Raw genomic sequence first — 20861 nt, forward strand, 5'->3', positions numbered from 1 at the left:
CAAGCATGCTAACTTATTTTATCTGCTGCAATCACTACATATATTCAGTTCTGTATTTCCCTCTAGGACTTTTCATTGACGTGATTACTACAGGCTAATGTCAGTATATATGGGACAGGAAGAATTCTGCCTAATAGAGGAATGGGAACAGTACGCTCTCTGGTAAGATTTCCTTTGTAATGTTCTCCAGCCAAGGCAGAGTATCAGTCCTTCAGCTCATCCTTCGAACACATCTTAGGTGAGTAAAAGAAAGGTGAAAGCCAAATTGGATGTACAAGTAAGCTCAGAATGATATCTGTTCTGAGCTTATTACGAAACCGTATCTCAGGGATCCTTTCCCTTGAGTAGCAACACAGCCTCTTTGCAAAAAATTTACCAAAACATTAACAAATGCCAGTGGGCTGACAACTGAAACAGGAAAGAGAACACTTCCTGACAAACAGGATGGCATAGGGAGCCACTCTTCTCCCATGCCAGGGACAACTCCCTCTCTGACAGCTGAGTTCTCTCTCTATTGTCCACTGTCACTGTAACTCCTGATTTATGCTTCACCAAACTTTCTCTGTCAGTCAGGTCCATTGTGTCCCATGTCTCCATCAGGAAGACAGGGAGTTGACGGGAAGCCCCCCTGGCTAAACAAAACCCAGTTAATGCCAGCTTGCCATTTTTCAAATCCCTGTCATCATCTCTCTGGTATGTGCTAATGACTGGACAGGATTGCTGGCAATGGTCACAGAGCTGGCTTCTGAACTCGCCCTGGGAGACGGGAGCTAAATCACCAGCACCTGACAAACCACAATCCTCTCTTTGAGATGCACCAGGGTGCACTACTGCAAGGTGCTAACCAGCAAGGCATGGTCTATGTTCTGCTATGTTTTTTATCTACAGTTAAAACTGCTCTCCTCCACAGGAGTCCCATCTGTATCTTAACTCCAGCTGCCTGCTCCCCTCCTTTGAGACCTCAGACTTTTCACATGTAATCTCTGCTGTGATTGTTAATGCCACATTTACAATCAAAGTAAGGAACTCAAAACAATTGTTCCAGTAAGTCTTTTGTATCAGTCCGTATATCTGGCATCTACTCTATCACCTGGAATAAATTCAAATGTTTAGACTTGCATATTCATCTCTCAGTTTTCTACTGCTGCACTGATGACTTAATACACCCATAAGTAGACAATTCACATTTAAAAAGAGACCTAGTTATGATTTTTGCAAGACTGACTGCAGGGTAACGAACAGGTATCGTCCCGCACAAACCTGCTCACTGGCCTCTCCTCTTGCATTAGAGACAGGGAATTTGCTGTGTAGTGCATGTGGGTATAATCAGAGTGTAGCATGTCAGCAGATGAGGGCTTGCACTATGTTTTTATCTCTCCATGAGTCTCCCTGTCCATTTGCTTGTGAATAGCATGAATATGAATCCATGTCTCTTCCCTGCAGTGCCAGAGGTCAGAAAGGTTAGCTACAGCTGTGTAAAAGATGTGGGTTTTTCCTGTCATCACAGGAGACCAAGTCTCAACTAATACAACCTGCCTACATCAAATACAACAAACACCACAAGTGCTACAACTTACAGTCATTAGATATGTCCCAGAAATTAAAAGTATAAAGCTGATATAAATAAATTTAAAAACAAACAAACAAAAAACAACACAGCAGTGGGGAAATTACCTACTTTCCAAGGGCTCTTTTGACAGCTGAGGACAAGCTATTCAGATCCTGAAATGGAACCTCATTTCCATCCCAGTACTCTGTCCTCATGAGAGCTTGGGGGAAGGGGGGTAAAGGGAAGAGACTGAAAAATGACACTCACACAGGGGGAGTAACCTTCCAGAGATAATCAATGGCTCTGTAATGAGCAGTGGAATCTGCTGAATATTGATTAGCCAGTGCTGGCAAGGCTCTGCTCTGGGGAGTCAGCACTCCTGCCAGCTGCCTTGTGTGAACACAAAGGAGGCCTCAGCAAAAGGCAAATTGTAAATGGCACGTTTTATATGAGAGGCACCATTCAGGCCCTCAGCAGAGGAAAAAAAACAAGAAGTATGGCCACAGCACTAGCAAGCACAAAGCATCAGCAGTCCTTGTAACTTCTGTTACTACCCTGTTCTATGAAGTGCATTCCCAGGTGTGCCCTAATAAATTTGTTTTAAAGATTACCACTTGCAAATATGGCTGATCCTACGAGCTGCCACAGGTTCCTCTTCCCTAAAGTTTCTAGGAAATAGGGTGCTTCCTTAGACACCCCCTAGAAACTCTGTCCAATGTTACACCTGAGCACATGCAGGGTATATTTATACATTTTAAGTCAATACTATATGCCGATACCTAGGCCAGCTCTAAGCAGATTTCATACCCTTGGAGCAGTACAGCTGTGTGTTAGTACTCCAACCCTTTCACAGTGCTTTTTGTTGTTCCTGTCCCTAAATTAGATTCCTAAATTCCTGTCCCTAAAATTAGATTTTAGGATTTTAGTATCTCTTTTTTTCTATACGTAGTTAGATATTATTTTTTTGATTACAGGCATTGGTAGGTACACACTGTTTACTGCTGAGCAAATTATCTATTAGTGACTAAAAGGTTATCCTACCTTTTCAGAAGCAGAGAGTCTTTTCTCACAGGCTTTCTGTGGAAAGAGAAATTGTGACAGTCAGGGGAAAGAGATCTGGCAACTGCATTCTTTAAAAAAAGAAGAAGAAAAAGGAGAAAAGAAAAAAGTTCCAGTTCCTGCCTGGTGTAACTCATCTGACTTCAGCAGGGCTGTCCCAGGGTAGACTCGTCCCTCTGTCTTTGCCAAAAAGAGAACAAGAGGAGCCAGCCAAAGGCATCTGCTTTTGCATTTCCTTACTGAATCTGTTCATTATACTCTCATGATAGAGAAGCTGTAAATAAAGGCGCTTCATGATGTTGCATTGTGCTATCCATAATTACATTGTATGTGCTTCATCAGTATACATGCTTCAGGGCACATTGCAAAAGCTTTTTGTGTATTCAGGACTCTCCGGGAGGGTGGGTTAAATGAAGAGGGGGAAAAGCCAGCAGTTAGAAAAAGGAAGTCGAGCAGTTACCTAGAGAGGAGCTCAGCATAAGAGGAAGGAGTGGAGGCTTTGTTCGCACACGCTACAAAAAGACACTAGAGTCCCTGCCCAGCAGTATCCCAGTTAGTTTGCATGTTATAAGCCTTTCACTTACCCTTTCTCTTTAAGATTATGAGCCCTCTAAAAGAACAATCATGTTTACACGGTGCAACCACATCAAAACCTCAGTTTGGATGGGCACTCAGAAGAATTTTTCTAACACAAGAAGTTCAGTTTGGAAGCTCTCTGAGGCAAATTTTATATAACCATAAAGTACACAAACGTCAGCAGATTCATGCAGGAACATCCCAAAATGTCCCAACTATTCCCTGATTTCGGAGTGATTTAAGTCAGGCATAACTCCCTTATTTGGAACCAGCATTAGAAAAAACTAGTGTCAGATTAGAAGTGAATCCTAAATTCTTTAATGTTTTGCAGATTAGTTTAGAGTGATTGGCAGTGTATGGTGCAATTTGTTTTGCCTCTGTGAAGAAATTCTGTTATCCTGCAAACATTTAATGCTCCCACTAATACTCTTAGTTTGGATGTAATAAAGCCTTGTGGAAATATAGTGCTTCTGGTAAGAGCTTTGGTTTCACAGGTTCAGAATATGCCTCTGGATTCATGTGTATAATCTACGCCCTTTTTAGAAGTATTTGTGCTTGAAAAGAACTTGGAAAAAATCTTTAGATTAACCAACACCCAGATGGGGCGGGGGGAGGGAGGCATTTGACAGCTAGAAGCTGAGATTGGTCTGGGAAGAGAAGAGCAAACAGAGGTAGGATGAAGACAAGGTTTGGTGAGAACACAGATTTTAGTGGCAAATTTTCCCTTGTATTACCTGCAGGCACATGCAGCCTGCTCTGCTGCAAAATCACAAGCCCACGTTGTCTGTTCTTTAGTAGAAGTAATTCTTTGGGTTACAGTACTAGTAAAAGGCACTATACAAAGTGAAAAGAGATTACAGAATGCGACCTATGTAGAAATACACTAAAAAGTGGTGCTTCACAATGTTAAATTGTTTTTAATGCTAGATTTGATTGTGGAGTGTAGAACAAAAGATGTTCAAAATGCATACATCAAGGCAGCAGTGTTCGGATAGTTTTACAACAATCTGAAAGATTGCTGTGCAACCCCACTTCAAAAAATAAAATAAAATAAATAAATTAAATTAAATTAAATAATAAAAAAAAAAAAGCAGAGCTAAAAACTGCCTCACTTGAGCCCCAGGGTTTAGCATCCTACGCAGAGAGCGTATCCCAGGAATTCTCTAACAGGAGCTGGCTCGGAAGGAAGTGATTATATGACATCGTTTTAAGCCCTTGCCAGAAGAGCTGTAGACTTAATCCTAGTGCTATGACTTAACAGGTTCTTGCATTTACTTCCCAGTCATCTTATTTACAGGCTTGCCCTTCACAGACAAGAAAGCAAGCCAGCAAAGGATGTGAACAAAAATTACCATGTCAGAAACCTCCCAGCCAAGGCATAATTATCCCATGCAAATTCAGAAAAGCTGCAGGTTTACTCAGCTGGAGTTTCAAAGCTGTGCAATACAGGTGTAACAAATAAGGCAGGATACCCAATGTAGTAAAATAATAATATATTACTACTACTTTACAGCAAAAAAGTCACTCCATAACAGCTTTTGTAAAAGTCTTCCCATCATTTAGAATAATTATTATATTAATAATTATTAATTAATAACATCTTGTTTAGATCTTCAACTCAACAAATGTCAAGGCCTTTTACATAGAAAGGCCCGTGATTTGCTCACTTTGCGTTACCTAAGAAGCAACCCTGCCATCATGGCACATGGCTTTACTGTGGCTGCTGGCACAAAGACATCTCAGAGCTGCAGGAGCCAACACGTGGCTTCTTCAAGAAACTTCCCCTGGCCCTACACACTACACAGAGCAGAACTGAGAAACCTGTCAGACATATGTGGAGAAATCTACTCCCATAGGGCCAGAAAGCATGTAAGGGATTAATTCCTTGAAAATTCCTTTTGATTAATTAAATCAGAAGCAATGCTTAGGAAGAGTTCAATGCACACCATCTGGAAGCAGCTCAGTCTGTCCTAGACCTTTCTCCCCAGCCTTAGTGCAGCACCAAGGGTGAGTTCTGAATAAAACTACCCGTGGAAAGCTGGATGAGGCCCACACATCGCCTCATCAGCGTCAATGTTTAGACGTATGGATGTGTCCTCGGTGGCCATCCAGCTCAACTGTGGATGTATTCTGCAAGTGGTAAGGCAGCGAGGAGCACAGCAGGCTCTGCTCACAGGGCTTTAAGCAGAAGATTAATTCTGGGCAGCTCTGGGTCTGGACTGCAATGAAGACTGAAATACAAAGTTGCACACAGCCAAAAGTGCTGTGTTTCAAGTGGCTCGGGATCAAAACCATCCGGATTTGCACCCAAAACCATATACCATTTCAGGCTTGTTTGAAACCTATCCAGCTGCTGCTGAAGGGTTCACAAACTTTACTGCACTTGCCCTGAACTTTGCATTGGAAATGAAAAAGCAAAATAAAGCTCTCAAGTTGAAGGTTTTGCTTTTTTTTTTTTCTTGAAATTTTGTCAATGCTGATACCTTAAAGAAAAATGGTATTCTGTTCTAAACAGTGATCCCAAACCCCATTCCTTATACATATTTTCCCAGATATTTTTCCTATATGTCTAAGGACTCCGTTCACTCATCAGCTTCACAGAAACTATGTTCTTTACGACGAGAAAGATCAACAGGTACAGAAACACAGTAGGTTATGCATATTTTTTTCACTCCCTCCATCCCAAAAAGCTTAGTTAGGTAAGTAATGATAACACATGCTTAGTGGCGTTCCAAAAATCGTGTGGCAGTATTGAACCATTTCAAAGGTCCGTTTACTCAGATTTCACTGATAGTGTGAAAATTAAAAAAACTTTAAAAGCCAAAGACAGTTGTGAAAGCTTCTTAGAATGTTCTACCATTTTTTATTATACAGCTCTAAAATAAACCTGAAAACCCCAAATATTCCAATAACTTTTGACACTTTTTAACCTACAAGTTGTAGATGTCATTCAAATTTCAGTTTTTTCTATCCAGCTAACAAGTAATCCTCCTCTTTATCTTCTATTTGTCTATACTGCAGTGATAGTTACCGGCCACTTCCCAAACTGGAGACTTGCTAGCCAGCAAGCCAACATCCTTTCTCCAGAAAAGCTATATACTTCCTGGTGAGAATATGCCAGTATTTCCTCTAAGATAAAGAGCTGACACAGAGATGGAGTGTTTCGCCAAAGCCCTATAGGAAGCTTCAATCAGAAACAGGAATGAATAAGATCTTTAGTGCTTTCACAGAGTGTTGTGCAAATTTCTCAGTCCGGAAAGAATGAAGTCTACCATACTGGAAGCGTAAAGCTGGTTTGAGTACATCCAGTAATATAGTGCTGTTGGGATGTGTGTGGACCACCAGTGCAGGGCTCTGGAGAACAGGGTTTGCACACACACTGGTTCCAGCCAGGCTGCTGTGTCCCTGCGGATCCATATAAGTGGTCTCCAACACAAGCAAACATCACTCCCAACAGGATCTCCAGACACATGACAAGCAAGTCAGAGGTGCCTGGGCTGGCAGATACCTTGAAGAAAGCTGGATGAAATTGAGCACATGTCCACAAAAAACAAGATGTATGCAGAGCCCTAGTTTCAGCAAGATCAGAAATGTCATGAGATCACATTGAGATCACATTGAGATCACTTTATTTTATTGTTTTTTTCTACGTGCTGTCTCCTGTACCTCTCTAACAAAGAGGTACCAAAGCCAGGACATTTTCTGAAGTGCACTGGTGTGCCGTAGGAAAAAGGGGCGATTCAACAGGCAGCTGTCCTCTCCCCAGGAGAGAGTGGTGTATCCAGGACTTCTGGACAATGTGAAACATTCTACCATTTATGACTGCCAAAGTTCCCAGGATGTCTTTAGTGCAGCCTTTGCCTGTTTCCAGCAGCAACTTAAGTTCTTTTTTTTTTCCTTTTCTTTTTTTTTTTTTTTTCCTAGGAAGCTTTTCCATGCTTCCAATGCATTTTGCTGATGTCAGTCCCCCTACACTCACTGCTGGGCATCCTAGCTGGTTATTTACGTGGGCTGGGAAATGAAAGGCTGCACTTTTCAAATGAACACTTGCAGTACTTATGCCATTTACAATTTTTATCTGGGCTAAGCAAAGCACAAAAGTCAATCCAGCAGCTATTACAATCAGCATTTGTTACAAGCCGATCCAAGCTCTAAAACACTTGCAAGATGACTGACATTTCCAAGCATGAAATATTCATAGCTTGATAACTTTCCATTGTAAACTAATATTTCAGTTTTCCTCTGCAGTTATAACACTTTGTGTGTTTTTTTTTTAAAAAAGACCCCCATTCAGTTACTTGCTTCCAGGAGTTGGGACTTTCAGGGAAAAAATTCCAGTTTGAAAACTTTTACTGCCAACATTATGAAAGCTATTTTCTCCCGAGTATTGCCATTAATAATATTTACTTCACATTCCAGTCTATCTCCCCCATGTTTCTCACCACACCTTAAGGGCCTGCTCTCTTTTTAGGCAGGGAGAGACTGGCTACCGCACTGCACTGGGGTTACTCATTTTGCTAATAGGATTATAGCAAATAATACCCCTTAAAAAAAGAAAAAAAAAATATGGAAACAGTATTAATCCCTTTTGCCTGCCCCACCCCATAACTTTCTGCCTGCACACAAAAACTATCTGTCTGCTTTGGCAGCAAAGAAATATTTTCGAATGTTTCCAAATACTAGGAGATGGTTTTTTTCTGCATTCTTTTTTTTTTTTATTTCCGCAGGAAAATACAGACAAGAAGTAGAACAAAGACTATGACATTCTCTCTTGTGTAATTAATGCAGGGCATTTATATTCCTTTCTGGAGAATAATATCACATACAATTACAAGGAGAAGATAAAGTAAATACAGAAGGAGCTGTAAATAAAGCTGTACCTTTTATGCTGTTCGGTGTCTCATGCAATGCCATCATAGTGTGTTACTAAGCAATATGTAAGATATTATTAGCTAAGATTGCAACACAACATACTATCCCATTTTTCCAGATGATGTCCAAGTGACAGATTCATATCACCTGTACAATATAAGTGGATGCAATACTGACCTTGTTTGATTTAGAGAGTTTCACTTACATTAACACAGAGAGTTAGTTGTAATGGTTAAAGAAAGCAGCGATGCTAGAAACTGGTTCAGGTGGCAGATTCACATCCTACTACATTGCCCCTGCAGCAGTGGCAGTATCCTCTGGCAGAGTGTTGACAGGAGAATTTGGAGTGGTAAACCTAGACAGACACCTCTTGGAAATCTGCCTGTGAACCTGCCTTTCTGCCCAGAGTTTGCACCCATACTAAGAAATGTTACTGTCTCGATTCCTCTGTTACCAGGAAGTTCTCTGAACACCAACACTACGATCACATCTCGTGCACGAGAAGTTACTAAGGTTTATCCCATTCTTTTCTTTTTCTAGAATCAAAATGATGGTCCACATGTAGTGATCACAATCAGAATTACACAATTTTCTCTAATCTATGAATAAATTCACTGATTCCATCCAAAACAAAGCTGAGACTTAAAGGAGAGTAAAACCTGTTTTTTTACAAGGAAAAAAATGGACATATCTATTAAAACTCAAAGCAAAGGGACAGCTTGTATTTGTTTGTTTGTTTGGTTGTTGTTGTTTTGTTTTAAATTATCCGTATTAGTGTACATTATTTTTACAAGAAGTGGGGAAGTGTGTTTGAAGGTCATATAGCCTTAAAAAAGGAGCTTTTCCACACTGAGACACATTCTTCCTCAGCGCAAATGCAAGTTTCCAAATAAATCAGAGACGAGTGTGTGGAAAGGATACATTTGCTGATATTTAGATGTTCAAATTTGATTTTGCTCCTTGTTACAAAATGGTAGAGTGATCTAGCTAACTTTTAATGCTGTCCTGCCCAAGCATTTTTGTGGTTACCTAGATATTGTGCTATCTGGCAACATCTCGTTCAGGGTTTGCTTTTATTGTGCAGTTGTCACACCTCCAATTCTGCAATCTTTGCCAATTTTCATCCAGTTCTGTAAATTTATAATAGTGCATTTGGAGCACCGTACTTGAAGCCTTTTTTGTTTTGTTTTGTCCAATACCAGCTCTGCTTTTATTCTGGCAGAAAATACCAGGAGGAGAGAAAAAAACACAGCACCTTCTTAGATGACTGTAATCATGAGAAACTTTCTAGGAAGAGCTTAAAGTATTTCAGCATGCACAGGAAGAAATCACTTGTTCTCAGTCATCTATTTACAGGTACTCAGTCCGCCGTGTGTACTGTACTAGACACTCCGGATTTCAGTCATTTTTTCTTACATAATTAGAAAGTAATTATTGAGCAAGAAAATTTTCATAGAATGGCTTGGGTTGATAGGGACCTCAAAGATCATTCAGTTCTAACCCCCCTGCCATGGGTTCCTCCGCTGTTTTCCATTTTCATTGCTTTGTCTTTCTACAGCACTAGGTCCCACCCAGCACTGCACATACCATTTCAGGATAAGACAGGCCGTTTTAATATTTCTAGCCCAAATGAACCCAGAATATTTGGGCATAAATGAAAGAAAAACTGCATCAAATAAGGTTAGAAATTTTTACCTTGAACAGAATAAGTCCCATAGAACTACTCATGATGTTTTATGAGTTAAGAGTGTATCTGATCAGACTGCTCACCCTAACAGCCTGTGACCCTAAATAAAATATTGGCAATTTTGATCAAATAAGCAAAAGAAGATTGAGCATTCTCACCTCTGAGAGAGCTTAACAATCCAGCATTTCAAGGGGGTCAGAGAGAATGTTTAGGGCTTCCTGAAATATATCCCTCTTCAGCTGTCTCAAGTTGCACTTCTTAAAACACTTGGCTTTCACTCCAAGGGCTGAAGGCTAACAGTAAGCTTCAGTGGAGTTCCATTAACAGCCAAATAAAAAACATTTTACAGGGAAAACACATATTTCTGCAAGCAGCTGAACCAACACAGTCTGGTTTTCTAGGGATCTGCAGTTCTCCACAGTGGAGATGGAATCGTTTACCTTTCCCTCAGGAGGGGCATTAGCTAAATCTCTGCTTCCAATCCCTGCCTACCTACTTCTGCATCCCTGATATGAACTCTGCAGCTTCTACCTCACTCAAATTTTGCTGAAATTGGCCACTATTCAAGAGTTAAAGCAGTTACAGACACAGCAAGATCATGTAAACCCATGAAATAACTAAAAAAAAACTTACTGTTTCCAACAAACACTTATGTTAAAACAGTTGGAAAATAACTATGAAGGGCCTCAGCCAGGTCCCACTGCAGTGTTTTCATTTTTTGATATCAGACTGCAACCTACCAGGACAGGGCAGGAAACACGGTCCACTGGCTAAGCCCTTGTCTCGCATTCTGTAGATCAAGATTCAGCTCCCTGCTCTGCCAAAAGCTTTCTGTGACCTGAGTAAGCTACATTTGGACCAAATTATGAAAATATATTGAAAAAGAAAAAGAAAAGAAAAGAAAAGAAAAAGAAAAAAGAAAAAGAAAAAAGAAAAAGAAAAAGAAAAAGAAAAAGAAAAAGAAAAAGAAAAAGAAAAGAAAAAGAAAAAGAAAAAGAAAAAGAAAAAGAAAAAGAAAAAAGAAAAAAAAGAAAAAAAAGAAAAAGAAAAGAAAAGAAAAGAAAAAGAAAAGAAAAAGAAAAAGAAAAAGAAAAAAGAAAAAGAAAAAGAAAAAGAAAAGAAAAAGAAAAAGAAAAGAAAAAGAAAAAGAAAAAGAAAAAGAAAGAAAAAGAAAAAAAAAAGAAAAAGAAAAAGAAAAAGAAAAAAAAGAAAAGAAAAAGAAAAAGAAAAAAGAAAAAGAAAAAGAAAAAGAAAAGAAAAAGAAAAAGAAAAAGAAAAAAAAAAAAAAAGAAAAAGAAAAAGAAAAAGAAAAAGAAAGAAAAAGAAAAAAAAGAAAAAAAAAAGAAAAAGAAAAAAAAAAGAAAAAGAAAAAGAAAATAAAAGAAAAGAAAAAAAAGAAAAAGAAAAAGAAAAAGAAAAAGAAAAAAGAAAAAGAAAAGAAAAAGAAAAAGAAAAAGAAAAAGAAAAAGAAAAGAAAAAGAAAAAGAAAAAGAAAAAGAAAAAGAAAAAGAAAAGAAAAAGAAAAAGAAAAAAGAAAAAGAAAAAGAAAAAGAAAAAGAAAAAGAAAAAGAAAAGAAAAAGAAAGTTCAGCAAAACAGTCCTTTTAAAGAAAACTGCCTTCTGGCAATTGAATATCCTGAGCACTCTCCATAAGGATGGGGTGCCAGGATGGGGTGCCAGATTTTATTTCTAATCTTCAGACACAGCCTCTCACAATTCTGCATTACTGCCCTGGTTCTGCTGCCTCTTTCACCTAGCACCAATTCCTTTCTGCAGGGGGGGAAGAGGTGACGACCAGAAGATAACATCACTAGAAACATTATCTTGATGTGCTAGCCCCAGGAAAGTGGCTGCAGAGAAAGCAGTTCCTTATCCACCTCCCTCTATCTTTTCTTGTATGTTGTTTGGACACAAAGCTGCAGGACTTCCAGGAACGGACTTCCAGACCCTACTCTACTCAAAGCAGAGAGAGAACTTACCCTTAGCCTGACTGCAGGCATGTGATGTTGTCTCAGTCCTCATTTTATTTAATTAAGAAAATTTAAGAAATTTAAGAAAAAGAAAAAGAAAAAGAAAAAGAAAAAGAAAAAGAAAAAGAAAAAGAAAAAGAAAAAGAAAAAGAAAAAGAAAAAGAAAAAAGAAAAAAGAAAAAAGAAAAAAGAAAAAGAAAAAAGAAAAAGAAAAAAGAAAAAAAAGAAAAAAAAGAAAAAAAAGAAAAAAAAGAAAAAAAAAAGAAAAAAAGAACCTCAAACTGGGTTTTCCAGAGCCAACTTCCTGTTTTTCTTAAAACATACAATAAGTGTTCTCGGCAGAGTACATGGAGAGTGTTAAAGAGAGAGTAACAGCAGGCAACAATTTTATCTAATCAGTATAAAATAGTGAAGAGAAGATCAATCTGAAGTCCCTTTCCCCCTTCACTAGACAGCTTTCTTAGGGGTTGTTATTTGGAATCCACAGACAGACCTCTCTCAAGAAATCACCTACATCTCTAGCTTCCAGTCTGCTGTGTGTAGATCCTGGGATGAGAAATAAGGTATACGATACATAACTGACTACTCCAAAAGGGGCCACAATTTCACTGAAGATCTTTTAGAAGTCAGCAAATAACAAAAGACTAGAACTTTCTATCTGCATCCTTTTTTTTTTTTTTCCCCCTCAAATGGAAGGCAAACGAATGCAGGTAGTGCCACCAAACCTCCTTGTGATCAAAGCCTAATGGTTAGAGGATTATTCACAGTATTGGAAAACCAGACTGCTCTTACTTCTCGGAAGGGATTCATCCCATATTCTTGAACAGGCTGCCTTTAACAGTGCCACAGACATACAGAAAGATAATCCAGGCCTACAATGTTTATAACCTGAACTAAAAGTCAAACTAAAAAAATTCAACAAATTTGTTTTCCCCTTGACAGGCAATGAGCTGAGCCATGGGCAGTGAGACTACGATTGCAGAGTAATTAATCCATTGTACAGCTGAGAATTAAGCCCTTATGCTTTAAACCACAGGACAGTGATTTAAGCACTCCTACCTTTCATTTGGGATTCCTTCTGGCAGGTTCATGTAACCTGTCAAAGTTCACAGTGTTCAAGTTGTTACGCAGCAACAGTAATTGGAAGCTCCTTAGTATCACGAACACAAAAGGATGCATCCAGACAAGAAATTTGATTACAGATCTGCCTCACCATTTATTTTGCCTTTTATATAGATTTTGGACTGTTAAGGAACACCAGCTGAGCTGACAGGAAATACTTAAGGTATAATAATTAACAGGGATATCATGTGAATTAATCAACTGGTTTTGATATACAGGGGTACTAGATGTTACTGAATTGTTGAAACAGAAACTAAAGTTATGTTAAATCTGAATTAAAGCCTGCTTTTATTTTGAGGTTTTGAAAAAATTCTGACCTGAATTCTGAATAGAACAGGACATCCATCCCCCTCCTTTGTGACTACCTTCTTTTTGTCTTAGTGTTTCAGAACTGATTATTTTGGCTATTTCATTTAATTTAAGCTAGAAAGGAATCAGCTTATTTAAACCAATATAAACCATTATATACAACAAGGGAATTGCCCACAGGGGACTGTGCCAATTTAATCATTTGTTTCTAAAACTTTTCTAAAGTTTCTAAAGCTGTTTGCTTCTTTGTGAGCAAGTACCTCTGGACATAATACAGTAAGCAGGCAAGAACTGGAAAATGAAGGGATTATTTATGATGCAAAGGATGCACAATGAAGACAGACTGTGCTTAGCAAGTGCTAAAACAGACACCAATTTGTGTGCACACTCATGCAGTTTGAAACAAGAAAATTTGTTCCAAAATAATTGAAGTCTACCCCTGTGCAACAGCAACAAATGCAATTACAATGTGAGGGAAGCACTGCTCAAGTCTGAGATCCAGCACCAGACCGGCTCTCACAAGGTTTTCAACTCAACCTTACAGATCCAAGAGATTTCATTACAATTCGGACTACTAGTTGCAAAACCTGCAGCCCAAGAGGAGAACCTCACCATTTTGTAAGATATCTTGAGAACAACTAATTTTGATAGTATCTGGGAAATTAGAAAGGCCCCACCTATCGACAAGCTGTGCTGTCTAGCCAAATGCATCTTTGGATAGAAGCAAAAGGGTACATTTGTTCATGGGCATCTATAAATCAGTGCATAGGAATTCCTTCTTTACAATACTTCAGTGTTCATAAATGGGGCTTGAAAAGGAGAACCAGCTGAAGGGATGAAAGAATAATCTTTGTGGTGTATGGAACATTTAGAAAGATTCGTTGTCTCTCTCATCCTCACAAATTGTGGTGATTTGAAGCCTACCTTCAGACACGTGAGAGAGAGGTTTCCCAGGTGGAAGTCTGCAGAAGACTGAGTGGGCTGTGTGGCTCCCTCCACCACTTACACCACAAGACAGGCCACGCAATTCTATTTCCCCTTCGGGGATAGCACTGATAACAAGTCATAGGCAGCCCTGATATATTTCCAGGCCATGAGCACACGGAGCCCTGTGTGTAGCCAAGAACTGTGTTGGTTTTGATATGCAGGGGTTATAGACAGGCCATGAAATGAAGGTGCCTCTGTACACAACAGCACCATTTCACGCCTGCCGGCCTCACCTTGGGGCAGGCTTGCTGGACCCTTCTAAGCTACAGAACACTGTGCTGCTTCTTATGAGTGGGAAGGAGAAAATAACGCACTCCTTTAATGTCAGCTAGGACTTGGAAGAGACTGAAGTCATGGAAGAGCATCAGGAAATAAGAAAACGGGGTCTCAAATCTGAGCAGTCTTTAAGAAAGCTCGGCAAGAAAGAAGCATTAATGAACTAAATGTTGCTATAATAAAGAAGTTTAGTTATCCTCTCAGCTTAGTCAGGGCATTTTAAGGTTCTCAGAAAGCTTTCTGAAAAAGCTTGTGATTTTAACAGAAGCTCTCCTCACTCTTTCACGCAGTATGAATTGTTTCTTCCTGAACTGAAGGACTAATATGCACTGTGCAAATTTAATGTTACATGCAGGCAGATACAATCGCAGGCAGGAGCATCTTTGCTAGCTTGTGTGTTTTAATAACACTTCCTGTTATTTACAAAATAATATCCTCTCAGTGATGGAGCAACCATAGAAAATTCCAGCCATAAGCATCTGTACAAAGTACTAAGTGACACTGTGTAATTTACAGCTCAGTCCACATGGAGATCTTTGTGTAGTTACAGGCTTACATGAAGAAGGGAGGTGAATGGACATCAGGCATCCTTGGCTAGATTGTCCATTCCTGCTTCCCTGCATGGTATTGACATTTCATGCTTTTCCTTGCGTCAAGCACTAACTTTTACCCCATTGGTCCAATGCTACACATTTTGTTTGCCACTTGTCAGGTGTAAAAACAACCATTTGTACTAATGGATAGCATGCACACAAGACTATTGTATGCATGCCACTCAAAGTTTTTTGCACATATCATGATTAATGCCCAAAAAATCTATGCACTGGCAATGAGTCCAAGGTATTAAACTTGCCGTATGCACCCAGATCGACCACTGGATGTAAGCCCACTAGCTTTGTCTCATTCTGCAACAGAGTAATGGCTCTTAAAACCTACATATTCAAATGTCTGGTTGCAAAGGGGTCACGCCACAACAAATACAACCAAATAAATTAGCAACTTTCCAGACAAGGGGCAGCCTTCCCCTCCCAGGATCAGCACTCTGCCAAAACACCTGGACAGCACCTGCATTTCCCCAGCGTTGGGCATCTGCCCACATGATGGCGCTGACTTGTTGCTCTGGCATCTGCCCTGGGGGCTATTCATTCTCCCACCACTATATAACCCAATGGGTTCCTACCCCTTTCAGTCAATCTCACAAAAGATGCCTGCAATAAGCAAGCAGAAAAATTACAAGGAAAAGTCAAGTGCAGAAAAGTGTCTGTATCTGCCCCCTAAAGCAAGGAATTGGCACCACGTGGTAAACCCTACCAACAGGCACAGCCACTACAAATATGGAATACATATGGAAGCAAAGCTATCTAACAATCTAACAGATAAAACTGTTAGCACTGGTCAGTTTACATTTTGTAACAGTTTTGCATAGCTATGCTGGAAAAAAATGATGCAGCTACTAACACACATGTAGAGGAGCCTGTAGGAGAGGGTTTGCTGCTGCTGAGGCACTATGTGGTCCCACACCTGTGGTCTATGTCACATCATCATCATGTATTTCCTGTCTGCCACATACTTCTGAAAAAAAAAAAAAGAAAGAAAAAAAAAAAAAGAAAGAAAAAAAAAAAAAGGAAACACTGCTTTGACATTTATTTTGGCCTATCTGGTGATCTTCCCATTGACTAAATACTTACAACAGTAAGTCTTCAATGCAACAATACAGAAGACAAAGGAAGAAATAATACACATTCCAAATTTATTCATATAGCATTGCTACACATAAAAACACCAACATGCTATGCTCAAGTGTAAAGTCCTTCTCTGATTTAATCTAAAACCTTAAACCGATCACGTGGGTAGGACCGAATGTTTCATACGTAGGTCTGCAAATCCAAGCAGCTTTCTGCAAAGTGAAATGGCCTGAACTATAGCATTTATAATTGGTTTGATGCCTTATTTTTTCCTTAGTGAGTAACACATTAAGCAAAAGCATTTTAATTAGATGTGCTCAGATCACATTTAAAATAAGTCCCACCACAGCCTCTACACTAATTCCCCACTATAATTGACAAAATATTGCAAACCCCCATTTTTTGACTTTTATAATGCTTACATTTTCGGGCCTGAAATACGTTCTGTTGCTTATTCAAAACAAGAGATGAATATAAGCCAATGAAGATCACCACAAGAAATTTACACTTAGAAAAATGCACTTAGAAAATAAGCTAAATTAATACCAAATCCTTTGCAAGTAAGTAACAGAATATAGAGATAACCTGGTTAGCAGTTACTAGTGTATTGCTTTGTACACTACTCCACTAGTAGTCCCTACAAGTTTTCCCTTGTTGGATGACCTATTTCTGGGTACAGCATCAATAATTACAGTGCTTCTTTTACAATAAAGAGTGAAGACAACTGTGTGGTACAGTTGTCAAAACTGTATGGTTCATATTAACAAACTATCAAATACTTTAGCAGAGACTTTGCTAAATTTGCCTTTTAAGCACATACACAGTTAACTAAAATATCATGCATTTGCACTAAAATCTCTTACCTTGTACAGTTTCAGCAATAACCAGCACATCAAGTGTGCTGCCCCGGTGAATTTTGCTTTCATGTATCTTTCAGGCAAACAGGTAAGGTACATTTGTACCAAATCCAGCTCTTCATGGACAACACTACTGCCAGCATTGTTAATATCATTGTCCCCACCCTCTGTTCTTCCTTCTTCTGCTGCTGCTGATGCACCCAAACATTTATTGAATTCCATCTTACGAATGTTTTTCCCCTTTCTAACAAAGCCCTGATCTTTCCAGAGACATCTCAGTAAAGTTTTTATCTCCTATCAGTAACAATATTCCTCACTCCTCTGAAACTATGTAGCCCTGTCTTTAAGCCAATCCAAAAAGTTAGCTTATGGTAGAACAAAGTTTCTTTACACTGCATTGACTCTTTGCCTTTCTCTTACTGAACAGTCTCCTGCAAGCCTGCATACAGCTGCAAGATAAATATAGCACCAGCTAGCCTTGTCATACAGCACAAGAATACTCCTGCTGTTGCCAAGAGAAAAAAGAAAGATTCCATTTATTTAAAGAGCAAGTCTGTAGCACCAGTACTTCCTCATTCATTTGGGATGGGAGGGGGGGAAGATGAAAAATCTGTTTGTTTTTTTTGTTTGTTTTGGTTTGTTTTTTTTGCCAACTGTGACAAAAAAAAATGTGCACAACAAATTCCAATTCTGTTTAAAAAAAAAAAAAAGTTCTTACGGAGGAGGGTTTTCTTTCTTTCTTTTTTTTAATTCTAGAGACTTCTGGTCACAGTAGTTCATTGTTTGTGATGCTGTAGATGCCAAGCTTGTGAAGGCTAGAAATTTCAAAAGGATAAATGAGGTCTTGCAGATATACCATGGCCAAGACATTTTGAAATAACAAATAGCCCTTCCAAAGGCCAAAATATGAAGAAAATATGCAAGAGATCAACTAAGCAATTTTTTAGCTAAACATTAAGCAGCTCATTTGTGCTTTGTGGCAGCTCGAATTTGTATGTTAAGAACAATTCTAGCCTACTCTTGGTGATGGATAGAAAAGATCTAAAGGTTTCAGCTTAATTGTATCAGTTTTGAGAATTCAACAGCATCAACAACTAAGAACTTCATTTTAATCAACAACGTTAATTTTCCAGATAATTTCATGTAGCAAACTATACTTTCTGCCAACTTTTTTTTTTTTTTTTTGGCACTGTGAGAGCACTGTTCAAATAAAGGAAGAAATCATTGTGGTTTGCAGAAAAACTAGTCAAGTGCCCTGGTATCTAGGAACATAGCCCTCTAACATATTGAAGATCAGATACCCAAAGCTTCCATTGCCTTGAACCATTCCTAAGCAACAGACATAGCAATTATTAATACTTAATAACGAATTTTATAGCCTTCAATCATATTAAATACAACCTTAATCTAATCTCAATGATTTTTACAGGACTACCTGTGATTTTTACATTGTTTTAACATTAGAATGGGTGTTTCAGAATATAAAAGGTAAAGACAGTTACTACACACCCATATACAGTGCGTCCATAATGAATGGCAAACAAAATGCAGAAAACCTAACACATTTCTTCTGAGACATTCTGTGAGGTATCCAGCTCACCTGGTTCCCCTGATGGGTTCAGCTGCCACTATTTCCCTTTCTTTTCATATTCACACCAATTTGAGAAAGAGAAAATGCACTGAATTCCGGAGCCAAACCTTGCTGTGATTGCTTGCGGTTACAATGCAGAACACCATTTCTACTCCCGCAGTACAGATGTTGAAGGCAAGCTGGTTCTAGCAACCACGAGGAGTTGGATAGCATCCCAGCATTCACCCCTCCTGGCCATATCCCTACGCTGCCAACAACATGTGCCTGCAATTCCCACATGATGCTCACTCAGATATAACACAACATTTGAAATATCCTCAACAGCATTCCCTATCTTTTCCTACCTGCATCTGCTTGGGGTACTGCTCATGGAGCTACAGATGTCAGCAGGCAGCCACCACAGCCTTTGTGGTAGTCTTCTCTGCACAGCAAGCTAGCACTTCTCTCTCCTGATTGTGAGAGCAAACTAGTTCATGCAGAGGAAAGTTTCACAACTTTGCTTGCTTGCTTGTCTCTAGAGGTGAATAGTCTATTATCTTTGTTTGAAAGTAATTGTGGTCATGCCAAAAGCCTGTATCTCCACTGCTGCCAATTTCACACGTAGTTAAGGCACGCTTGACAGAATATGACAGGAAAGAAGTCAAACCAAAGAAATGTCAAGAAGCAAATAGTTAAGCTAGCTTCCAAATTTCAGCACGCACTGCCAACTGAGCTTGAAATTACAATGGTGGATGCAGATTTGTTTTTAAAATTAAAAATGAATCAAAGCAGGAGCATGGTGTTACACTCCAGAAGGGTGCATGTAAGCTCCTGGCAGGTCATATCCAGCTTCCATATCCAGCTTCCAGTTCCCTGTTCAGTTCTGCCCAGTCTGAAGTACGGCTGCTTACAAGAGCTCTAGATAGGAAGACTAGCTTCCCAATCCCAAGATTTAAAAAATAAAAACTGTTTTTATTTCAATTACCCTCCCCTCCACCTTATTTTTCCATGTGTTTCTAAGCATATTGTAAGAAGACTTTCTGCAAACTGGAATCAGAAAGTAGCTGATATTCTTCAAATCAGTATTTTGCTGGTATGCTTAGACAATCCATCCCTGACCTGTTAATAACATTAAGTAGCTCTGAGGTATTTAAGAGGTGAACAGTGTTTGACATCACAATTATTCCAAGTCCATCCTCAAAAGTAACTAGGGGCTGTATAGAGGAAGACAAGAAATTTCAGAGGAATGGGATTTTTGAAGGGCAAGCAGCTAGGAGCTAATGAATTAAAATACCAGGTAATGACAGAGAATTTACAGAGACAAGGTAATGAGACATAAGGCAGTTGAGAAGCTGTTCCAGTTAGGAAGGACATATTGGCAACACTACTGTGATGACTTAAATTAGGTGGTGTGATAAACTGATCTCATACAATGAGTGAATGGAGCTGTTTAAATCTCACTCTTTGCTTGCCAGATTCTACATTGATGCCTTTCTGAAGCATGGAGACTCTTAGCTCAAAAGCTCCAACAACTTTATCTAACTGAACTTAAAGCCCCAGGAATGCAGTTAACCTTGACTTAAACAATAAGACTGCTCAACCCTGATATTTTCCCGGACGGCTTATATAGCTAAAACAGGTATCCTGTCGTTGTGTATCAAATTAAAGCTCCAGTTCAGAGAGGTTCTGTCAAGTATCTAGTTGCATACAAAGTACAATCTGAGTATATACATAAGTTAAGTAGTGTAAATTTGTATGTAGCTGATATAATCAGGTTTTAGGTGAGCAATTGATGGTCACGGGCTCTAGTAATGCACAGTCGAATGGTCCACTGAAATGGCAATAAAGAGCATTTTAAACTCCTACAAAATGTTGACAATCTATATAAGTAAAATCCTGAAATGATGTATAGCCCGTTTCATTCCTATCATGACTGATTACTTCTTTTATCAGACTTAGTTCTAGCAGTGACAGTAGTAAAGATACTTGTAAGCTGGCACTAATATTAATGGTACCTAGAACATTTACAAAAAATAACTGGTTAAATCATGCTACCTCTAGTTACTAGATGACAGCACAATGGTCATTTTCTACTGTTTAGCTTTGTTTGTTTGTTCAAAAAAAACAGAAGAAGCTTTTGATTTAATTGCTGTGGTAGGTGTACAGGGAAAGACAGGAGTAAATCCTTCCAGGATGAGACAACTCAAGATCTGAAACAGATGGAGATTTCACTTCTTTACTAAACACCAGAATATTGCCCTTTCCCATCCAGAGTCAGTGACCAGGTACCTATCAATTACAAACCAAGCTTCAGCATTGGGAGAGTAAGGCTTCCCACTCTC

At 39.0% G+C, this 20861-nt stretch overlaps 1 protein-coding gene across 4 annotated transcripts in view; it reads right to left on the reverse strand.

The window, feature by feature from the left end:
* Positions 1 to 17458, reverse strand: part of ARHGEF4 (Rho guanine nucleotide exchange factor 4) — a 215060-nt gene extending 197602 nt beyond the window's left edge. The window contains exons 1-2 of one of the 4 annotated variants that reach the window (XM_083849078.1): positions 16956 to 17458; positions 2591 to 2626 (exon numbers count right to left, since the gene is read on the reverse strand). In XM_083849078.1, coding sequence (XP_083705204.1) covers positions 2591 to 2626; positions 16956 to 17171 — 252 coding nt within the window. In that variant the 5' untranslated portion in view covers positions 17172 to 17458. Of the gene's footprint in view, positions 1 to 2590; positions 2627 to 16955 lie in introns of those variants that run through there. The other 3 variants (XM_083849082.1, XM_083849084.1, XM_083849081.1) reach the window with 3 other exon arrangements.
* Between the last annotated feature and the right edge of the window lie 3403 nt (positions 17459 to 20861).

This window comes from Anser anser, assembly GCF_964211835.1.
Source record: "Anser anser genome assembly, chromosome: 9".
NCBI classification, from domain to species: domain Eukaryota; kingdom Metazoa; phylum Chordata; class Aves; order Anseriformes; family Anatidae; genus Anser; species Anser anser.